Below are 24117 nucleotides of genomic sequence, written 5' to 3'. Positions count from 1 at the left end.
GGGGGGGGGGGGGGCGGCAGTAGGAGAGAAGAGAGAGAACTGAAATGTAAAAAAATCATGAAGACACTTTGGGCAATATTTTAAAAACATCTAGAGACAAGTCACTTTGGAGCTTTTGAAAATAATATTCTCTGTTCATCCTGAAAGTTGGTTTTCTGTTTTTTAAAATCAAATCCTAAATTTGGGCCCAAAGCTAACTGGCACTATCCTTTTAATATTATAAATATATCATGTGTGCTCTTTTAAAGGGTGTACTTTAATATGCATCTGGATATCCTGAGCACCATTTTTATGCACATAGGTATTTGTGCACGACTTCCCTCCAATGTCTATACAAACCATTGACAGCCATTCAGAATTTTGTCTTGTGCATCTTGGTTGTGACATCTTAAAAGTTTACTTTATTCCACACCTATCCTGCCCAAATAAACTCAACTTACTTTCTTTTCTAGACATTCTGCAAATTTCAGCTGCTTCAACAGCTTCTTCTGTTTGTTGCTGAAGCGATTGTCCTGCTCCGCACTCGTTCCCTACAGGAGAAAGATTTTAGTCAGTATGACATCAAACTCTGTTCCACAGCGAACTGCCACTTGTCCCTTGCCATATATTATTTGCATTAAACACAATTTTGATAAACTGCAAAGCAATTAAAAAATATTCACTTGTACCACCTGTGCAGACACCTTCAAAAAGCATTCCACTTCACTAACCAATTGTCATATCCTACTGAAGATGGTAATCAAGTTTCAGAGCTCTGACACTTAAATCATATAATTCACCATGGTGCAGTACTTGCAAATCTAAAAGCATGCACAATGTTGTCAAATAATTTTGAGTTGTGGTATACTGCCTTCTCAAAGAGATCTGCTCAGCAGGAATCAGTTCAGTTTTTTCTGTCCAAGAGCAGAAAATAGCAGAAGGAAAAAACTGGAGCACTTATGGTATAGATGAAAGGTGAAATCTTTTTAATACTGCTATTCACCCTTGCCCCCATTATTTTTAGTAACTCCAAGTGCTCATTTTCTTCTTGAAATCTGGTGTCAAAGATAGATTTGGTTTTAAATCAGAGTCTCAGGGCTTGTCTATACTTGAAGCACTATAGAGACACAGCTGCAGACATCGTAGCGCTACAAGTGTAGACACTCACTACAAAAATGAGAGAAGGGTCTCCTGCTGGTACAGTTAAATCAACCTCCCAGAGAAGCATTAGCTAAGTCCAGGGAAGAAGAGCGGTCTATGCCAAGGGTTAGGTTGGCTTAAATCTGTCACACAGGGGAGTGGACTTCTCACAAACAGGTCGACTTAACTTTTGAATGTAGACCCGGTCTTAGAGCTAAACCCTCAGAAATGACATTATACACTGAAATTATCACAGAAGATTATAAACATTCAACCCTTTACTGAAGTTTCAGGTGAAATTTCTTTGAAATTTACCACCACCCTGCACAGTTCATTAATCTAGCATGTAATAAGCAACAGGTTATAAAGAGGGGAATTCTGCTTTGCTGACTGTACAGCATTATAAATGATTGATTCACTTTCATGTATAGCAAAACTATAGTCAGAGATTGAGTCTAATCCTGGAAATAACATTTGCATAAGTAGTGCCATTTACTTCATACACATGCAAGTATGAATTTTCAGGATTGGGTCCTAATACTGTATTTTAAAAAAAACATGATGCAACAAATGTTAATACAGCTCAGTTTGCCCAGACCAAAGGTTCTGAAATATTGTTCATTTGTTTAGTCTTGAATCACTAACTATGTTTTCATATTCAAAGCTTATTTAACTAGCTACTATTGTAACTGATTCAAAAGAGAGGCATTTATACACGCACCTTCCCATACATTACAATATAGTATTTCCATTAACAAACTGGTCCAAGGATACAGCTTGCTAGAGGACAAGCAAACATACTGAGCTTTTGCTGCATTAAGATACTCCATTCACTTGATTTAAAGCCATTTGGAAATTAATCCAAGCTCTCTAGTCACTCTTTGTTATGCAAACATAAATTGAACTCATCTGATCCTAAACTCACCAGTCCTATATTGCATGACTGCTTCAACTTTAGTACCATCTCTCTAATTCCATGCCCAGAGACATGAAATAAGAATGCTGCCACTTTAAATCAAAAAAAGTAGCACACTTGTTTTTGCTTGCTTTCAGTTATTAACTTGGCACTGCAGAACGTATTGTAAAATTGTGCATCTTTTACAAAAGCACCGTCAGATGCGTCAGCAGGATAAGATGCTATAAGATGAAGACATTACATACAGAGATGGAGCTATAACTCCTAATGTTCTCCTCTGTAATTCTGAAGAATAGAAATCCTATGGGCTAGCATTTATTTTCAAGGATTAGGTTGCATCCAAATACAAGACTATTCAGAGTGCTTCCATGTTTGATATATGCCCTCTTCAGTCAAACTTGAATTTAATGTATTTGTCATATCACCCAAATATTCAAGATTCTGCAGTCAGATACAGAAATAAGATTCCCCGTCCCCACAGGAGGCAGAAAAAGGCAGTTGTTTTGCTCAGCCCCATAGCCTAGAAGTTCACAAGGCATAGTAAGCAGCATTGGTCACCAAGAGAGATTTGAAATTGCATGGTACAATCTCAATTTCAACAAAGAAGTCAATTTGTAAATTGTACACGTTGCATTGAGAACATGTAACGTCCCAAGATTATCCACAGCAACAGTCCTCTTTGCCCCGAGATTAAACTGCTAACCTGCTTTTATAATAATCCCAAAACCTAAAAATGTGTTTACAAAAAAGGTATTTTCACTATAATTATTTGAGCACTCTCTAACAATAAAGAGTTGTGTGTGTAAAAACATATCACTTGGAAAAACCCTGAATCATCAGACTTTGAACCAAACTCTGCAAAGACAGAGGACCAGGCATACCAATTCTCTCTGTGAAGCAGTAAATATAGAGAGTCCAGTATTTGCAGGAGGATGCCCTTAGACCCTGCGGCAAAAATAACCTTTTCTTGCATTTTTAAAGCACCATGCATACACAACCAAACAGCCTTTGCTATGGAGTCTTTCTTCCAAGCTAAATTATTAATACTTCCCGGAGAACTTGCACAGAGAAGGATCTGAAGTTGACATTTTTAGTGCCACCTACTCTCATGATCACCTCTGGCATACATAAAACTCATGTTAGTCCCATACAGAAAATAAGTTATTCTAATAAGATGGGGAAAAAGAACATATCCAGAGTATATTTACGTTTTATAGCATCTAAGCATGTTCCAGGTATTTTTTTCTTGCAGAGTTTGTTTTAGCAAAGGCAAAAGCCAACATGAACACACACCCAGGATAGCCATTTTCGTAACATTTGCTTTTGCCCAATGCTTTGCACCCGTTAAGTGATTAGACCATTACATATGTGAAGATCCGTTCCCCACTCCCCCCGGGGAGGTGGGAAGACTATCAGATTGTTTTCTGCTGCCTAATTGGCACCGGAGGATCTAAAGGCCAAAATCCCACTGTCTACCACACATCTCATAGTCAAAAGGCAGATGCGTTCTAGGTATCGCTATAAATAAAGTTTCCCAGCTGCTGGGGCTGGACAACACCGTCTCTACCGCATAACCAAACCAAGGGGGTCGCTGGCCATGACGACAACTAGCAGGCGCAGAATGAGGTTCAGGAACCAGACTCCGGAGCGCCCACGCCGAGCAGAGCTCGGGTCCCAGCCCGGGGCCCCAACGTGGCACGGAGACAGACTCCTCTTCCTCCCGCGGGACACCAGACCCGGGCGGCCCGCATGGCAGCGGGGCCTGGCGGAGGCCTAGCGCACGGAAAGGCTCAGGCCCGGGAGAGGAGACAGTGGCCTCACCGCGGCCCTAGGAGGAGTGTGCGCGTGCGGGGGGCAGGGGGTAAGAGCCGCCCCCCCCGGGCATACCCACCCTCTAGCTTCAGAGGAAAGGGCAGGCCCCTCCCTCCTCCAACATACCCAGCCGCAGAGACCCCCCCGGCCCCGCGCGATGACACCGTCCCTGCGCCCCCCCCCCCCGCGGGTGGAACGAAACGCACCGACCACCTTCCGGCCGCCATTTTCTGCGCCGCGGCTCCTCACGGGAGCCTGCGCAGGGCGGCAGAGGAGGGAGGCAAGGCCGCGCTTGCAGGGGGGACCCTGCGGCGGCAGCAGCGCCCGTCGCGGTCCTTCCCAGCGGCCCGGCTCCCCGCGTTCTCCCGGCCGGGCCGCTCCACCTGCCCGCTTAGGGTAACACTTACGCGGAAAAAGCCCGCATCCATCTTGCCTCCTCCTGGCCGCAGAGCACTCCCTATCCCGGCGTGCACCGCGCCCGCACGACCCCTTCCTCCCTCCTTCTCTCAAGTTCACCACGGGGAGGAGGAAAAGCGACGAGACGAGAGGCAGAGTGGCGCGCCACAGAGCGGAATGGGCGGGTCCGAACGCGACCGCGAGCCCCCCCCCAGCCGTCAGCCAATCAGCGGATGCGGCGAAGAGGGCGGGCCGCGCTCATATCAAGCCAATCAGAAGGCACCCTGAAGGGGAGAGGGAATATGGGAGGAGGGTTCAAGGGTCTATCCGGAGGGCCCCGGCCAATGAGGAGACTGACCATGGAGCGTGTGCGTTCTAGCTGCGCGAGAGGCGGAACCTGCCCTTCCCGCGCAGCAGCAAAGGGAAGATTGTAATACGCGAGCAGGCTGAGTCGGTGGGTGCTTGGGTTCAGGGGGTCATGTGATTGTGGAGTCAACTGCGCATGCGCCGAAGGGGGGGGGCCCGCCTGAGCAGGCGATTTAAGTAATGCCCGGTGGAGGCTGTGTCGCCTCATTCTCACCTTTCCCGGCGGGGCAACCTGCGCCCCCTATCCCCCATTCCCGCGTGGCAGCTGCTTCCTGCTACTCAGCACTTCATAGGGACCCCCAGTGGGGCAGTGCCCCCCTCACTGGTATGGGGCCTTCCACCTGCCCACTGTCCTCTGGGACTGGTCCCCTATCGTCCATCCCTGCCCCAGCACAGGTCTTCTCCACCCCACCTCACCTAGGGTGACCAGATGTCCTATTTTATAGGGACAATCCCGATATTGGGCTTTTTCTTCTATAAGCTCCTATTCCCTCCCACCCCGTCTCCTGGTTTTTCACACTTGCTGTCTCGTTACCCTAACCCCACCCCACCCTCACGCACACAATTAGGCTTTATCTTCACTAACAGAAAGTGCATCGTTTACCCCAGGCTACCTGCGGCAGGGTAGCGAGCCTGCTGTAACTCCTAGCAGAAATGAGGTGTTATGGTCTTTACGACAAGGTAGCTAGAGGAGTTGAACCACAGGCCAGAGTATAGTGCTGAATGTGCCTAGCTCCATGGGAAAAACAACAAAATCCACTACAATTTTCCAGCTGGGAAAATCATCTTTTTGTGGTGAAGACAAAGCCTGAGTGGGACAGGGTTCTTCCTCCTGCACCCGTATTTGCTCTTTTGCCTATCAGTCATTAAAGCAATGTCACTCCACTTCCCCTCTGCTATATGTCAGGAACTTATTTATTAATTTAGTATTTGCATATTTGCCAGGCAATAGCATTTTTAGTGGCCAAGTGGAGCTCACTGCTGAATTTGGTTAGCAAGCACTCCTTGACAATGTATATTAGTGTTCGATCTGCACCACAGCTTGGATTGTCTCGAAGACCCTAACGGTGCTGGTTGGCTGCACGAAGGCCTTGCCCAGTCCGGAATCGGTTAAGAAAGACCCCCTGACGACATGGCATGTCAAAGCCAGATGGTTGAGCAATAGGGCCTGTGACAAGGTACTGATTGGTGGTTGATGTTAAGCAGCAGTCTTCCCGTCACAGGGATTCTACTGTCACCTCCTATCATGGTAGCCTCAACCACAGTGAGTGTCGTGATGAAAGACCTGTAGCTGGTGGGCTAAAAAGGTAATTGAATAAGGGCAAACTGGGGTTGTCACGTACCTTCTCAAGCAGCTTGTCAGCTGCAATGTCCCTCCTGAGGTAAGGGGGAACGATGTGGCTTAGAACTCACGGAAGATGAGTCAGTTGGAGAATTCCTGTGATGATGCACATTGTTGAGTTGCTCATCAACAATTTGGTGTGTGCCAACCAACTCCATACTGGTGCACAGTACTCTGCTATTGAGTATGAGATGGCAAGGGCTGAAATCCTGAGGGCTGGAGCATCCCCTCCCCATATAGAACCTACCAGTTTGCTGGGAAGATTGTTGCATGTCTTGTCTATGTAATAGAAATTTTACATCACACACCCGCCCAGTATGTCCTATGCATGCATGCACGCACACACACACACACACACTGAGTTCTGCAGTGTCTGATCCAGTGTCATTATAGCACTGCAAGTCAAGAGCCTCTCAAGGATCAAACAGGATTGAGGCTGTTTTCAGGCCTTGTGTCTTTAGCAACTGTGACCTGCTGGAAATTACTTGCTCCCCACACCCTTAAACTAGCTTGTCTGCAAAATGCTTCCAGCCTCTAGAGGAAGAGAACATCTGAACATATGGTAGCCGGTTTTCCCATTGCGTCATTATTTGTACTGAGAGAGAGCAATGTTTTGAAAGCAGAATTATCTAATTTCTATGGGAGAGACGAGGTCAATGTCGAAAAGTTATTGTAACTGTTACAATCGTAAATAGTAACGGATTTAAAACAGGAATTGTGAAAGGGATAAAACCCCCTCATGCTTTCAGAAATAAACCAGTCTAATTGGGATTAGAAAGAAACTTTCTTGGTTGGTTATAACGTAACTTCTGACTGCATCAGCTTCCCGTGAAGGACATGGTAACGGCTAGAGTCAAAGGCAGGGTGCTGGAGTAGACAGATCTGGAGTCTGATATACTGTGACAATGGCTATATAATGTTCATATTGTTGTATATTAAAAAGACTATTTGAAAATTACACTCCTACCTAAGTTGGGGTGGTGGGGTATGTTTTTCTTTTAGATAAAAAAAACTAAGTCTGTACATGGGTGCTGGAACTAGGGGTGCTGCTGCACCCCTTGTCTTGAACTAGTAATAACCTAAATACATGGTTTCTGCCTTCAGCACCCTCACTATAAAAATTGTTCCACTATAAAAACTGAGTCTGTATATCTTCAAAGAGAACAAAACTGGACTTTTTTAGTTTGGTTATGCTGTGCATTTGATGGCACGTAGCTGAAACAGACCAGGCATAGTTTCCCTTTTCTCGTTAGTTAGCAATGAGCATCTCTTCTTTTGTATCCAGCAGAGAATAAAGATGTTTTCAAAAAATAGCAAGTGTGTAAAACTGCAAGATTTGGCAGGGACTCAAGGGCAGGTGTGGGACTTTAGACAATATTAAAAAGAGGGGAAAAAGCTAGATTTCAAATTGACATTGTCTCTTTTCCAGCATGTCATACATCCAGACTGGAGGTACTATTCAGCTGAATCAGCTAACGTTTCTACAGCACTTTAATAATGTGAAGCAGTGGTAAGTAGCGTTATAACTAGGATTGAAAGGATTAGATTTTTATGAGTAAATGTCAGTAAATGCTGATTTCACTACACATACAAACCAATGAAAATATATTAGAAATAGAAATTTACAAAGAGGCAAAATAAGAAAAATGCTGCCTGAGAACTTAGAGCTTTATTTAAAGGTATTTCTTTGCATATTTTTGTCATGTGATGTTGACAGTTTGTGTTTTAATGTTTATAAAGCTTTAACTTTTTGAATCTCAGCATCTTCTGTCATTAAATAGTCTATCAACTGCCTCCCCATTGTCTAAATGCCTTATAATTTCCCACAAATGTGAAAATTTAAAATGGATGAAAGTTGAAAAAATACTTTAAAATAAACATTGAAATTATCCATCAAAATTATGTAAAAAAATAAAAATAGAATTCTGCCAAGCTTATTTATAACCATGAATGGAGACAAATTTCTGCGATATTAGCAACTGTGGCTAAGCAGAGGAGTCCATCACTTATTATTTAATCTGTCAGGAAATACTGCCTGTAATATAGGGTAGCTGTTTCCTATCATATAGAAGGATGGCGCTAGGTGGAGCTACATACCCTCTGCTAAAAAAAAAAAGTCAATTGAAAGATGCAAAAGGAACAAAAGCTGGCTTGCAGAAGCTTGCCTGCAAATTCATTTGGTGAGATTGTAGTTGTATGGTTGTAGTTTTTTGTGGCTTTAAGCACGGTATGTTTGCTTACTTATTTTCACTATGGGACCAAAGAGTTGCCAGGCTTGTTTTGTGCATAGCTTGCATGTCATGTTACAGTATTGGTGCCTAATATGCTACTACACTGGCTAAAGCTTGCCCTGCCTGTGAAGGGTTGTCTTGCCTGTAGTCATGTTTCAATAAAGTATTTAAGATGAAGAATGTTACCGCTTCTGTCTAGGAGCAAGTAGAGTAGTGAGGCCTTGTCTAGCCTAGAGTTTGCAGCTTTAACTATGCTGGCATAGTTAAAGCAGCAAATACCCTTCCCCTCCCCAGTGTAGATACAGTTATCTCAATATAAAATTACTAAAGATAATTAAGTCCAAAGAAGACTGCGAAGAGTTACAAAGGGATCTCACAAAACTGGGTGACTGGGCAACAAAATGGTAGATGAAATTCAATGTTGATAAATGCAAAGTAATGCATATTGGAAAACATAATACAAACTATACATTCAAAATGATGGGGTCTAAATTAGCCATCACTACTTAAGAAAAAGATCTTTGAATCATTGTGGATAGTTCTCTGCAAAACATCTGCTCAAAGTGCAGCAGCAGTTAAAAAAGCCAACTTTAGGGACCATTAGGAAGGGGATAGATAAGACAGAACATATCATAGTCCACAAAATAAATCCATGGTATACCCACACCTTGAATATCACGTGTAATTCTGGTTGCCCCATCTCAAAGAAAGATATATAAAAATTGGAAAAAGTACAGAGAAGGGCATCAAAAATGAGTAGGGATATGTAACAGCTTTCGTGTGCGGAGAGATTAAAAAGACTGTGACTGTTCATCTTGGAGAAGAAACAACTGAAGGGAGATATGGTAGAAGTCTATAAAATCATCAATGCTGTGGAGAAAGTGAATAAGGAAGTATTATTTACCCCTTCACATCTCACACGAACCAGGGGTCACCCAATGAAATTAATAGGCAGCAGGTTTAAAACAAACATAAAGCAGTACTTCTTCACCCAGTGCGCAGTCGATCTGTGGAACTTGTTGCCAGAGGATGTTCTGAAGGCCAAAAGTATGACTGGGTTTAAAAAAGAATTAGAAAAGTTGATAGAGGATAGGTCCATCAATAGCTATTAGCCAAGATGGTCAGGGACACAACCCCAAAGCTCTGGATGTCCCTAAACTTCTGACTGCTAGAAGCTGGGACTGGACAACAGTAGATGGATCACTCAAAGTGCCTAGTTCTGTTCTCTCCTTTGATGCATCTGGTACAGGTCACTGTCGGAAGACAGGATACTGAGCTAGATGGACAGTTCACATCTGTCCAAGCTGTCATTCCAGGCTGTCTGCAGACTTCTCTCCATCATTTACACTCAGTTCATATTTTTGAGGAGGTGTTTGCAAATGTAACAACTTACCTTTCTGAGCCCTGGTTCAGGGTAAAAAAATTCACCAGCTTTTGTTTGTGAAGCAATCTACAACCTAATGCCTAATGTCTTTTCTGGTTGCATGTTTTAAATTGAAGCACCCAGGGGAGTCAGGCTGACTTGTGACAGTAGTGGAGGGGAGAATTACAAATAAGTTGCAGTCAGATTTAAATCATGGACAATTCTTTTTAAAATCTCAGGCTTTGCATTTAAAAAAAAATCCTTTTCAAAATTGGTTCTTTGATTGGTTTAATTGGTTACACTCCTTTGTAAGTGACAAAGAATTTCCCAGGCAAAGCTGTCCTTATAGTATGTATAGAGCCACAAGTTGCCAAAACAGATCACTATCAGATCAGTGTGTCGTCCTCTCCTATCTCTGTGCCAGAAGGAGAAATCAACACGGCCTGCCAGTTGCAAATTTTCTTAAGGCCGTCGGAAGGGTGGACCCCAAGAGGTCACTAGCTTTTTTTGTGCTTAAAGCCAGCTCTCAAGTTGCAGTGGGGGAGGTTTAGGTTAGATATTAGGAAAAACTTTTTCACTAGGAGGGTGGTGAAGCACTGGAATGGGTTACCTAGGGAGGTGGTGGAATCTCCTTCCTTAGAGGTTTTTAAGGTCAGGCTTGACAAAGCCCTGGTTGGGATGATTTAGTTGGGGATTGGTCCTGCTTTGAGCAGGGGGTTGGACTAGATGACCTTCTGAGGTCCCTTCCAACCCTGATATTCTATGATTCTATACGCAAGTCTGTATTAACCCAAAACATTCTCTTTTAATACAATACCATGGATGTAATTTTAAACCCACCAAACCAAGTGAATTCAGAGATTAACACTGTAGTCAGTTCACCCTCTGTTGTGCCTGGGTATTCCAGTGTGTGGCTTGTGCTGCACCACTGAGGCTGGGCAAGTTGAAGGATGGGGTTGATGCTCTTTAGAATGCTATCACGTGCATCGCTATATAGGGGCTTTTGCAAAAGGTGAATTATTAGATCAATAGGCTACACTGCCTTCTTCTGAACCATTGCTGTCTACTCTGTTAGCTAATGTTTAGCGATGCTTTAACATGTAGATCATGGACACAATAGGCCATAGACAGTGTAACAATGTAGCTTTTGTGTGTGCACCCAGTGGGCCTGTGAAAAATCCTTGGGAAATTTTTGTTGAATTACTGCACACCCACAACAGTTACTCATGCAAAACCAAATAACTTGTGGTTGCTTTTATAATTTATTTTTCTAAAAAAAAAAAAAAAAAAGCCAAAGTCTGTAATCTACATTACGGATTGCAACATTTCAGTTGTTTTTTAAAAAGTCTATCTTTAAAGAAAAGCAACCACACACACAAAATATCACTAGTTTTTCATTCTCTTCCTGTTTGAGCCTCTTCTAATTTAAAAATAGAATTGATTTTTCTCCCCATCCCATCATTTGTAAAAATAAATAAATAAATAAGTGCTCCCAAGCTGAGAACCCAGCACAAATATGGCTGCTGAGTTAAAATCCCTGAAAAGAGGGATTCAGCTGGAAACTGACAAACTCTGTCAAGTTGCTAGAATACATCAAATCTTTTTTTTAAAAAAAAAGCATATCACATTCATACCTTGTTTTATCTGAATCCATGTGTATGTATCTGATTGGGAATCAGAAAGGCCAGTGAAGTCTGAATACAGTTTTGTTACTTCATGTGTTATTCCTCATGCTTAAAATAAAAATAAAAAGATACAAGCATAACAAATCCAAGAATGAAGCATAGTTGTAGCTTTTACATCCAGATCAATAGTGATGAAGATGAAAGATCACTGCAGGAGAGGAACAGAAAGCTCACCAAACTGCTCATGACTAATCAAGGACACTGTGAATACAGGAGTGTGCATCTTTTGACCCATTTAAAGGGTATTTTTGCCATTTGTTGTCACTTAACTTCTACAGAGAAAATATGATTCTTCATGTTCCTGCTATGATGCCATCACATTGTTAGATCAGCCATACAAAGGTGCTCAGCATTTTATTTTTTCCTTCTACTAAAGGAAAATGTGGCCAGTTACCCACAAAATCCTTGGTTTCAACTCCACGTGTAGTCACTATTCCAGTGCCAATCCTCCTCTGGTAAAGAGTCACAGGTCTACGTGAATAAAGAGTCTGGTTGTAATGTCTCATTCTTCAAGGAGAGTGATCTCTCATAGGTAGGGCCAATGTCCACAGTCATCTGTTCTGCATATGGATGTCCACTGGTATGATGGTTACTGTTGTGGGTTGGTTAGCATTGGTACTGTTCTGTCCAAAAGTAGGAGTAGTCTTGGCTTTGGTGCTTGTGGGTTCCAGCTCTCGTTTTGCCCTCATGCGTCTGTAAAGAGAAATTAAAATTAAAATTTCATCATCATTTCCTACTAGTCCAGGTGTGGGCTCTCCCATTCTAAGTACTGTCGGGGGGGAAATGGCAAGAATCATGGCGCATTGAACATCAAGGATGAAATCCTGGCCACACTGAAGTCAATGGGAATCCCTGCCATTTTAATCAGTGAAGCCAAGATTTCAGCCCAAGATTTTAACTGAAACCCAGTGTTACTAATGGTTCATCAATGTGGTGATGAGAGTTTTAGATTTACACCCTACTCCAATTTCCTCCACGAAAATGCCAGAATAAGCAGCTCTCTGTTGCCCCACTCTGCTAAACTCGGGCAATGAGTTCCAAAGAACAGGGTCCAACACCAAGAATCTTCTGCTGCCTTCTCCCAAGAGCTAATCCTTAGGGATAGACAGTGACAGCGTTACAGCTGGCTAACCGCATGGGGAATGGGGAAGAGGAGGAGATGGCCAGTACAGCAGGTTGAAAAAACGAGTAAATTGTTTTTTTAAAAATTTTCAAAGTTGTTACTATTTTGCAGGGTATGAAACGGATCGTTTTTGTTTCTCCCCCCATTCCCCAAGTTTTTACAAGTTTATTTTATTGCTGAATGAAAAAAATGGAATAAGTGTCATGAAAAACAGAAGTCAAGTTTTTGCAAAGATTTTACTTTTTGAAAAGGGTCATTTTTCAAAATACATTTTTTAATTCCAAAAATTTCAGCCAGGACCCAGGTCATCTAGGGATTTAAAAAGAATTAGCACCTGAAAGCAAACAGGAAGCCCGTCTGCCCTGTCTAACATGTGGGCATTTGTATCCTCCACTGAGAGAAAAGGCACTAGGCTTCTGTCACCACAGATACAAAAAGAAAACTGAAGACGCAAACTCCTTCAGGATTCATGAAGATGACCTGGTTCATTTAAGTTGCCTCAGCTGGAAGCAGCAGGTAACCAGAGGGCAGCATATGCCAGAAGATGATAGACAAAGCCTGGGGCTGGCACGCAAAAAGCCTCTGCCAGACGTGCATTCATTTACACTTTTTGTATCTTGGAAAGCTACAATGTCAAAACAGACAAATGTACTCATGCTCCTGCTTGGAGCAAAGTGAAACTGACCTGATTTATGGATGAGAGGGAAAGGAAATGGAACTAGGAAGGAGGAGGATGGGGAAGTTACATTTCTGTTTTTTGTAGAGTCCTTCGTGAAAACTGCATCTAAAACAGTTTATTCAGACTTAAATACAGCAGAATAACAGAGGGAGGGAGAGACATCAAGAGGCATATGCAAAAGGAATTTAAAATGTTTGTTCTGAAGTTTGAGATATCAGAAAGCGTGACTGAGACATGAAGATACAGGAGGTGCAGAGGAGAAGGCAGGACAGCAAGGAAACCAGTGCTAGCAGAGTGGAAAGAACAGAAAAAGACAAGATGCTCAAGGTAGCGAGAGAGAATGGTTATGATGTCTGAAATTTCAAATGAACAATCAGGAATGTGTACTGTAGTTCTAGTCCTTGGGATTTTGGCAATTAAGTCCTTGAAATGGCCTGCGAGATAATACAGCACAGACATGAGAAATTCTAAGCACGTGGCAGTGATTTTGGTTTATCCTGTCTAACCTTAGCTACATAAAAGAAATTAGGAACAAAGCCATGTACCTGTTATACATTTTCAACATGAGCAGAACCACTGTGAATATAATAATCACTCCAACTACGATGGCAGCTACGATTGCTCCAGAACCTATGAGAGGAGCAGGAAAAAAGACTGAGCACGTTTTGTTTAAATAGCTTTTATTGTATTGCTTGAACAAGACTTTGCCCAGTTAATTTAAGTTGCATGTTTAAAGAGAAAAAGATTTCCAAAACTTGTTTCCATTTTTATTCCTGAAAAACAGTGGTTTGTGGTGCAAACTCTGCAGGCAAAGGCTTAACTCCAAACATTGTGGCACTGAATTAGGGATTAAGAATTAGAGAGTAAAACTGACTGGTCTGTTTTCCTAATCCTTGCTGAAGGAAATACAATAAGTAAAGAAACGCATCGAGAGACTATCTGGTCCAGTGGTGGGGATTCAGGAGACTTGTGGCTCTACCCAACCAGTTATAAAACCCTGGGCAAGTCACTTCCTGTCTCTGTTCCTCTGTGTTCCCTTCCACCCTTTTTCTGTTTCATCTGTAAACTTTTTGAGGCAGGAACTCTACCTTAGGCCTGGTCTACACTGTGGGGGCGAGGGGAGGAGAATCGATCTAAGTTATGCACCTTCAGCTACGTGAATAACGTAGTTGAAATCAACGTATTTAAATCTACTTACTGCGGTGTGTTCACTGAGGTAGGTCGACTGCTGCCGCTCCCCTGTCGAGACTCCACCTACACTTCTCGCTCTGGTAGAGTATCAGAGTCAACGGGAGAGTGCTCGGTGGTCGATTTATCGCGTCTTCACTAGGCACAATAAATCAACCACTGCTGGATCAAGTGCTCCAGAGGTAAGTGTAGACATGCCCTTAGTGTGGGTTCATCTACACTGCAGGTGGGAGTGTGCTTCCCAGCCTGGGCAGATGGATACACAATAGCTTCATTCGTGCTAGCATGCTAAAAGTGGCAATGTAGCTGAGAGTAGTGCAAGTAGTGGCTCAGGCTAACCACTTGGGTTCTGGCTAACCTGAGCTGCCGCCCAAACTATCCCTGGCTACTCTGCTATTTTTAGCACTAACTAGTCTGTCTATCTGAGCTGGGAAGCTGCCTTGTAGACACACCTCAAGAATCTGAGACTACGTCGATTGATTTCTCGGGGATCGACATATCGCGTCTCATCTAGACGCGATATATCAATCCCTGAACAAGCTCCTATCGATCCCGGAACTCCAACAACCCGAACGGCAGTAGCGGAGTCGACATGGGGAGCCGCGGACATTGATCCCGCGCCATGAGGATGGTAGGTAATTCGATCTAACATACTTTGACTTCAGCTATATTATTCATGTAGCTGAAGTTGCGTATCTTAGATCGATTTCCCCCCGTAGTGTAGACCAGCCCTAAGGGATGCCCAGCACAAGGCTGTGATCTCTGCTGGGCCCTCTAGGTGCTCCCAATAAACAATTACTCACTGTGCATAAAGTTAAGCACATACTTAAGTCTTTGGAGGATCAGGCTCTACATATCATATGTTTTTCATTACAATCTTCATACTAGAGGGCAGGTGACTAGACTTTGTGCCTGGGCTAGTAAATTCTGCAAGACTACAAATAATGTCAATTAATAAAAAAATAAGTTATCAGTAACAGAAGACTTTTTTCCTTATTCCGTATTTCATGTAGTCAGTGTTTATTTAATAGCTGAAAGCATCAAAACACACATCAAATTCTAGTATAACTGCATTTAAACAAGACCTTCAAGACTGACACTTTTTTAAAATAAGCTCACTGAAATCCATTTTATTCTATTTAATTTTGATTATCTTTAGGAGGACGAATTTTCAAAGGGTGAGGTGGCAGTTTTGTATAAGTCCCTTGTTTAACAATGTTTGCACCTGGGAATGTTTTCGGACATCTTTTCAAAATCTTCCCCAAACACATGGCATTTAAAATGCAACTCAAATATATCCACTGTCACAATATTTGTCTTACTCTGATAAAGAATTTCTTCTTGAGACTTTGTAGTCACATTTGTTGGAGACAGAGTATTATTTCCCAGTGGTGCAGCTGTCGTCATCTTGATTCCAGCTAGACAAAGAAAGAAGAATTATTTTAAAAACAAACACTGAAATAGCTACTGTCAGCACCTATTTGAGATAACTGGACAATTATCCATCAGATATTTGGGTCTTAACCAAGACCCAGATTGTAATCACCTTACACCATGAATAGTTCTGTTGACATGAATAAACCACTTGCAGAGTAAAGTCCTGTACCATGGATGGAATTCTGGCCCCACTGATGCCACGGGGAGTTTTGCCATGGAGTTCAATGATACCACGATTTCACCCAATGTGAATAAGGATACTCTGCTAGCCCCTTAAAATGTACAGTGCTTAGCACTGCTGACACATGGAATAAAGTAAGCAAATTCCATGCATGCCAAAGATGCAATTTTCCCATTACACAGTACTAAGTTTCAGAGGAGAAATCATGGCATAAACTGGAAACAATTAACAACAGGCAACCAAACTACAAAGACAGTGAGTTTCAAAGTCCACATTGCAGTTTGGCCTGGAACTCCTGATATTTGGAATAGCAAAAGACTCAGGCCATAACCTTGGCACAGTGACAATTCTGACCTTGAAAGTGGAAAACACAGGAGGGTTCTCAATTAGCATGGGCAACTGTATTCTGCAGTACTTGTCCAAACCACTACCAACTGAAGTAGTCATACTGCAATCTTTGGGGCTTTGTTTTGAATATAAAGGGAGAACAACTGGAAAAGAATAGAAGAGTCTCATATATGCCATACACAGTTGCATTACATTCCTCATTGATTTGCACCAATGACTGGGAGACTCAGGGCAGGTCTACACTATGGGGTTAGACAACCTAAATTACGCAACTCCAGCTATGTTATTCACGTAACTGGAGTCGACGTACTTTAGGTCAACTTATTGTGGTGTCTATACCGCTCTGGGTCAATGGGAGAAACTCTCCTGTTGACTTACCTTATGCTTCTTGTTCCAGTGGGGTACAAGAGTTGACAAGAGAGCGATCTGCGATCAATTTAGTGGGTCTTCACTAGACCCACTAACTTGATCCCCCATGGATCAATCACTTCATGTTTATCCCCCAATCAGTGGAGAGAAACCCTCAGTCAAGGATACTAAATTTTGTGATTCAGTAAACGAATAAAGAGACTATTTTTAAACAGGCTGCTGCATCCGCAAACGTACTTTGACAATTGTGTCAGTTTTGATTATTTGTGATAAATCTCTGCAGTAAATGTTCAATAATGTCAATGAAGCCTTAGGAGACTTCACCCCGCTAAATCTTTGCTGGCAGGAGAGATTTGTGAGAATGATTAGGTTTGGAGTTGGCAGACAGGAGAATGCATGAGATTCTACAGCACGTTTCAATAATAAGTAAAATACTTTGCACTGTCTTTCTTTTAGAGTTCTCAGAGGAGAGGAGAAGAAAAAAAATCTTTATGCCAAAGGAAGATTTAAATCTTCAAATTACTTTCTTCATCCTAAGTGGGAACCCCATTACTGTAATTAAAGCACATTGCAGTCCATTATGATCCCACAGATGGCATGTACTGCAACAGGGCCATAATGGCAAAGTGAAATGAGGTATGCAATTCAGCCCACTCTTACTAACATGTCTGAAGGGGGACAGGACATGTCTGTTACTGGATTGATTGTGCGAATTTAGCTTGTTTCTTCTTTTACTCCATTTGGTAGCATTCTCAGGGAAAACATATAGTCTGTACATGTTAATATAGGAAACGCTTTATAAAGCAGTCAGCATTCCGTGAATTACTAGTAACCTTAGCCTTCAAAATAATTCTTCAACAGTGGAAGGATCCCAACACCACTTCACAAAGACCACAAAATCTATTTCAACTCTTTGATTTAAAGATATAATGCCCTCTAACCTATCAAGATTAAATCATTCCTCAACTCTTATGCTCTGGCTGAATCTCGTCTATACTGATCAGGATTGTGCCTTACTAATTTTCGTACGCTCCACTGGGATATTGTACACTTTATGGGCAGGTTCTTGGTATCTGTTTGCTTTACGTCATGTAAAATTAAAGCTAACCCAGAGCCCAAAATAGGGCTTTTTTTAAATGGAGAGAAACCAACTGGGGAGATGGGAAGATTATAAGCTGCACAGCTTTACCACACACTCAAGCAACCAGCTATTGAGGCTCCTTGAAGATCTCTCTCCCCCTTCTTCCACACTGTCCTCAGAAAGCTTTGCTGAAGCAGAATTTACCAAAGAAAGAAACTGAAAACACCAGATGCAGTTTCTGGGAAGAGAAGTGGGGTCATGACTCGAATCAGCTTTGCTGTGGCCGGGTTCCATCTCTCAGAAAAAAATTGGGACATGATTAAGTCTCCACTCATGAGGCGAGGAGGCAACAACCCTTTACACTGCTACCGCACCTTCCATCTGTGGGGCTTGATCGCATCATTGCAAAACCATAGATCCACTTCTGCCCCCTTACTTACCTCCTGAAAGCAGTGGTTTCAGGTTTACCATCGTTAACAGAGCAGGAGGCTGTACTGCCTGCTGCGTTTGTGATCAACAATGGCACCAAGCAAAACACAAAGCCCCGAACCTGGGTCTTGGCAGGAGCAGAAAGGCTCTTCCTGCCACTGAAGGAAGATGCATGAAAAGGGCAGAGCTGCAATGGTAAAAGTCGCTGGGCAGCAGGCTTAGAGAGACTGTTAACACATGGTCATTGTTCTGTGGGTGCATTAAGAACATACTGTACCGGCACAGTATTCGGTTGACAAGTTGTCACTGGGTGCCAGGAGCTAGGGAGCCCACTATCACCATGGGAACCTACAGGGCATGTATGTTCCCTGGCACACAGCTGACTGTGGTTCTCCTAGTCTGCTATCCCAGTGATGCACTGGCCCAGGAGAAGGCAATGAAGCACAACAGCAGTACCCTGGATTGCGTATATAGATCTTGCGGACAATGGCTGCTGTTTTCATCTATGATAGAAATAGGTATCAATCATTTCCTGCAACTAGACAATGTCTTTGATGGATAACTTTCCATGTATGCCATGTTTTGGGGGGAGAGATTTGTATTAATACTGCATTGAGCTGGCATCCATGTGTGTGTTACACCCCTTTCTGCTTAATGGAATCAGAACAGCTAAACTTTGTAGCATATGCCCTATACTGCTAGCAGCTAATAGTTATTCTGCTTTAGTCGTTGAGTAGTAAGAACGTGGACCAAGATTATGAAAACTGGAGCCTAGAGTTAGGCTCCCCAGTAAGTGATCTTTAAAAGTATGGAGCACCCAGCTCAATGGGAGCTGCTGGATTCTCAGCCCTTTTGAAAATTAAGCCACTTGAGAGCCTAAATAGAGATTTAGGACCTAACTTTAGGCACATAAGGTAAAATCCTGGCCCCAATAAAGTAAATGGCAAAACTCCCAGTGACTGCAACGTAGCCACGTCACTCTGATTTTTGAAAACCTTGGCCTTTGGCTAGTGGAGCGGGAGGATCTGAGTTCTGTCCCTGCTGTCCCTATCAAGTGCTAATTGGCCAGTATGTGCACCATAGCGAGAGCTCATAGTCATGGATTTGTTACAATAGTAAAGAGTTCTATTAATAGGTTTTTTAATAAATTGAGAATGGGAATTCAGAAAGATACTGGCAGAGGGGAAGTGGGCGGCTCCTGTTCCAATGTTTTCCCCAGCGCAAAACGTTAGAATTGCAAGGTTGTTTGAGTCAAATGGTTCAACTCTCTTTGATTAAAAAAAAAAAAAAAAAAAATGAAAATAACTCTGTCCCAGAATCCACAACTGGGTCATTCTGCTCTGACTGAATGGTTCCTTTGTGTAACCAAGGCCAAGTTACTTTTGTAACATGATGATTTAGTCTGGTCATAGATCTTTTCACCCTGAAAGAAGGATTTTGGATCAAAAGCTCCAGTCCTCTACCATGGAGTTTTGCAGAGAATTTGCAACTCTTCTGATAAAACCTGACAGTTCAGTGTCAAAAAAATATTGTAGCTTCTCCACAAAGCTGTATTTTTCATCACCCACTGCTCCCCATTATCATTTCAATTAAAGCTGTTGCTTAGCACTATGTGCCTGTTTAATGAGAAACGTGAAAATGGCATCTCAGGCATTTGCTTTGCTCTCATTTCAAGATGACGACAGGGAGAGCATGATGGGAGTCAGGCATTACAGCTGGAGGGAAGCTGAGCACATATTTCTTTCAGGGCCCAACTCAGGAAAAGTCATGCCCAGCTTTCACCAACTAGCAGGCTGTTCATGATTACAGAAACACATGCTCCAGGGCCTTCAGAGTGCAGACCGGATGGGTAATTTTCTTGGACTGTGTGCTAAGAATGCCAAACAATCGCCGATGAGAGAGGGTTGGACATTTCGGAGGATTGGTAACAGGATATTGCATCTGTCATTTCTTGGTCACTAGTTCAAATCCATACCAGTAATTTACCAACTGGCCACTCAATCTGTCTAGAATAAATAGAGGGCTGTTGGTGTGCAGGCATTTATGGGGCCCAATTCATCTGTGGTCTAAACAAGTGAAACTCCATTGGAGTCAATGGGGATGTGCTTGTTTACAGCAGGGATGAATTTTGTCTACAGGCCACGGCTGGCTTTCAAACAATCATACCAAGGACTGCATGTGAAAATAAAGTTACATCATCACTTCGTTTCCATATTGCTACCATAAACCTGCTGAACATACAGGTTGTAAATACCTGTTAGAGAGGCACAGTATTCTGAGCACAGGAGTGGGAGCAAGGAACTCTGGAGGACTAATCCTGATCTGCCACAGTGCCTTGGAGAAACCTCTCTGCTTAATTTCTCACTTGTGAAACGGAAGAGTTCTACTGATTTGCACAATTGGGTGTCATCCATCCAGTCCCAACTTCTAGCAGTCAGAGGTTTAGGGACACCCAGAGCGTGGGGCTGCGTCCCTGACCATCTTGGCTATTAGCCATTGATTTCTAGCCACTTAATCTCTAGACCACACTGGCAACACTCTAGACCACATAGATAATATATGATCTAAACACCACTGAGTTTAACGGGAATTTTTCCATCAACTGTGGTGGGCTTTGGATTGGGTCCTAATTTCTCTATAATGTGCTTTGAAGATGAATACCCCTGGGTAGATGCTATGTAACAGGCATTCTATAATTTGCACTATTATCAACATTCATTTTAAATGCTCCCTTCACTACACAACAGTACTGTATCTCATTCTGTACATGCACATCTGTCTGGGTTCCCGACAGCTGCTAATTTATGCGTAATTCTACAGATAAAAGGAACCACAGATTGTGGAATTACTTCCAGATATTCATTAGATGGATGCAAACATAACCAGCAGAGTGAAGCCCGTGGAATGTTTCCATTTAAATCACCTTTGCAGATACAGTACATCCGTTGTTTTGGCAAGTGACTGCAATCCATCCATTTATAAAACCTTCCCTGTTCCCCTCAGCCCCAGCGTTGCAAGCTGAATGGACATGCCCATTTACAATAACATCAGGGTTGGCGCTAACCAGCCAAACAGCTACTGCTACTGCCTGAAACACCTGGTAAGGATAGAAGAGGGTGGTGGGGAAACATATAGGGTTTGTTTGCATGCTTCCATAAGAGTTTATAATCGAGAGCTGACTTCCTGCTACAGAAAGGCAGGTGCTGCTCGGGGAGAGATGCAGACTTCAGCACTTAGCAACCCAGAAAAAGGGTGTCATTCTGTCAGACACTAATAATGGAAAGGTTCAAGAGTGCCTATTGGCTCCAGTCCCTATTTAAAATGCTGTGTTATAGGCCAGCCGTTCAGCTGGACATCAGATCAGCCATTGTATTTGTATTACTTGAAACAATAGTTATACTTCTAGCAGCTGCAGTCTGGGGATCTCAAAGCACAAGTAATCTTTCCAGCTCCACTGGGTGGTTGTTAATAGTCTCTTTTAACATGTTGGGAAACCTGAAGCTGAGAATTAGTGTCCTGCCCTCCTCAGTTGTGCTGCTGGTCGCTGGCAGGGTTGGGAAGAACATGAGACGTGCTGACTTCCAAATTTGCTACTCTGGAGCTTCCCCTGCTCCCACTCATGTCAACGGGGCAAGATCAAACACTTAAGAAAGGCCCTACTGGGTCAAACCAATGGTCCACCTGGCCCAGTATCCTGTCTCTGATAGTAACTGGTACCAGATGCTTCAGAAGGAGTGAACAGAACAGGGCTATTTACTGAGTGAGCTACCCCCTGTTATCCAGTCCCTGCTTCTGGCAGGCAGAAGAGTTCTACTTATTTGCACAATTGGGTGTCATCCATCCAGTCCCAACTTCTAGCAGTCAGAGGTTTAGGAACACCCAGAGCGTGGGGGTGCTTCCCTGACCATCTTGGCTATTAGCCATTGATTTCTAGCCACTTAATCTCTAGACCACACTGGCATGTAATACGTGATGAAAGAAAAGCCACTGAAAGCATTAGACCAAGCTAAACAGTAGTCAGTGTGACTGTGTTAATAAAGAAAACTGGACCACTAGCCATTTCACAGCTGTTTGAAAGTTATGAAGAATTTTTGCCTTCCTATCAGATTTAGGCTCCTAAGTGCCTAATCGCTTCAGAGAATGGATTTGGCTCTGTGACCTAGGTACTTTCCAAATTTTAATCAGAGCTCTTGAAGCAGTGCAGCCTGGGAAGCTACACTTCCAATGTGATTGAACTGAAACCATTTATAGCTGCAGCCCTGCGAGTGCAAAGGAGGCTCCAGGAAGCTAAAGATGGGAGGGGGTCTCCCTCACCCCACTGATCAATGAGCAAGGAGCATGAGTCACAATGCATGCAGGCTGAGATTTGCAAAGCAGCCTAGGAGAGTTATGCACTCAGATCAATGGGGGTTGGTGTTTTTTACTTCCACAGGCCCTTTGAAAGCCCCAGCCCCATGCTCATTTATTCCTGTCTGATGGCGGCTGTTGGGTGGCCAATGAGAAAGGAGTTCAGCGAGTCTCAGTCCAATTCCCTATGGAAAGGTGCCCACGTCACGCTTGACCTTCCACCGGAGAGGCCAAGGACTCAACTGGCCATAGAAACCAAACTACCCTCTCACCTCTAGGTCAGGTCTAAGGCTCACACTGAGTGTTTGGTGGATAAGCAGGCATCTTGACTCCATCAACCCACTACCTCTCAGAAGCAGCTGCATTCCCTGGCACGCAGCGCTGATGTTCAGCGTTACTGGTTAAGGTGCCCTCCCCTTGGTTACAGGTTTTATCTTTGAGGGAATCGATCAAGTGTTTGTGGCAAGATCCCACAACGCATTGGGGGGAAAAGGTTTCTAAAAAAGGACATCACAAAATTCATTTTTCTTCCCCCATAAGCCGACAGGCCTTCCAACCTCAACCCAAGCGGGCTTTACAGCCTGTTCAGTCATGCACCCCCTGGGACAACTTACAACAACGAAACCCGCCACAACAGCTCGGCCCACTGCCCAAGTTTTAAGGCAAAATAAAAACACGATGTACTTCATGATATAATGTGCCCGAATTTACCTTGGGAGGATCTCTGGGAAGAAGAGAAAAAAAAGAATCTAGGCTCAGATTAGCCTGCAGGAGCTATTGCATAAATGTGGCTTCAGGCAAACAATACAACGATGTACTAAGTGCCCTGATGTCAGACCAGCGTCTTTACATTAGCATTTGTTTCTCTCAGGCTCTGGCATGAAGTCCTCCAGGGTTAGCCGTTGTTAAGCACACATTAAGGAGCACTTCATTTCCTTGCTGAGGCTGAGTGATAATCACATTAAACTACAGGTGGTTTCTGCATCCTGCAACAGCAGCGGCATTAAAAGAAAAAAAAAAAACACCTGCACAGCCTGAAGACAAGAGCCAGCAAAGCACTGAAAGCCCTCAGCACCTATTTGATCAATCACCCTGCAGCCTCAGACCCTAGTTCTGCTCTATGAGCCCACAACCAGGGCTTGACTATCCCCTTTCTTGGTTTGAATCATTATAATGGACAGGATTTTCAAAAGGAGCCCAGCACCCAAATTTCATGGAGAGCTGGGCCCCCAATTCCCCTACGTTCTCTTGAAAATCCAAGTCCTCAGTAGTAATATTTGAAAATTTGAAATAACTGAGGGTGCTCCTTTGAAATCCACCTGGTGCTTTTCTAATGCCTGCCTCACTGTAGTTGCTAGACACTACAGCAGTGGTTCTCAAAACTTTTTTTCTCCTCAGACCGCTTGAAAATTGCTAAGGGTCTCGGCGGACCACTCAATGATCTTTCCAAATGTTGTTTGTACCGTTAGCTAACTATTGTAAAGCGCTTTGGATAAAAGTACTATATATAAAAAAAACAACACAATTTTTTTGTTGTACAAATAAAAGCACACAACTCATATTTTAATATCTTAGAGGGAACTATCCGTGGACCACGTGAATGGAACTTGCAGACCACTGGTGGTCTGTGGACCAGTTTGAGAACCTCTGCACTACAGATATAGTTAAGAGATACACTGATTCCATCTGGTCACGCACCAAGCTC

At 43.1% G+C, this 24117-nt stretch overlaps 2 protein-coding genes and 1 long non-coding RNA gene across 10 annotated transcripts in view; 1 reads left to right on the top strand and 2 right to left on the bottom strand.

The window, feature by feature from the left end:
- Positions 1-4422, bottom strand: part of SRRM1 (serine and arginine repetitive matrix 1) — a 28818-nt gene extending 24396 nt beyond the window's left edge. For 6 of the 8 annotated variants that reach the window (XM_032789529.2, XM_075060828.1, XM_075060831.1 and 3 more), the window contains exons 1-2: positions 4255-4363; positions 441-530 (exon numbers count right to left, since the gene is read on the bottom strand). In XM_032789529.2, the coding sequence (XP_032645420.1) occupies positions 441-530; positions 4255-4275 (111 nt within the window). In that variant the 5' untranslated portion in view covers positions 4276-4363. Of the gene's footprint in view, positions 1-440; positions 531-4254 lie in introns of all 8 variants that reach the window. The other 2 variants (XM_032789532.2, XM_032789534.2) reach the window with 2 other exon arrangements.
- A 124-nt stretch (positions 4423-4546) lies between these two features.
- Positions 4547-19335, top strand: LOC116830204 (uncharacterized). The gene is made up of 3 exons (XR_004374911.2): positions 4547-4697; positions 7381-7461; positions 17012-19335. It is a non-coding gene; the product is annotated as an uncharacterized LOC116830204 (long non-coding RNA).
- RCAN3 (RCAN family member 3) overlaps positions 11159-24117 on the bottom strand; it is an 81562-nt gene continuing 68603 nt past the window's right edge. The window contains exons 6-8 of the mRNA XM_032789537.2: positions 15543-15638; positions 13578-13662; positions 11159-11923 (exon numbers count right to left, since the gene is read on the bottom strand). Coding sequence (XP_032645428.2) covers positions 11782-11923; positions 13578-13662; positions 15543-15638 — 323 coding nt within the window. The 3' untranslated portion in view covers positions 11159-11781. The remainder of the gene's footprint in view (positions 11924-13577; positions 13663-15542; positions 15639-24117) is intronic.

This window comes from Chelonoidis abingdonii, chromosome 25 (assembly GCF_003597395.2).
Source record: "Chelonoidis abingdonii isolate Lonesome George chromosome 25, CheloAbing_2.0, whole genome shotgun sequence".
Taxonomy (NCBI): domain Eukaryota; kingdom Metazoa; phylum Chordata; order Testudines; family Testudinidae; genus Chelonoidis; species Chelonoidis abingdonii.
Note: the sequence above shows the minus strand (reverse complement) of the source record. Positions and strands in the feature narration are given on the sequence as shown.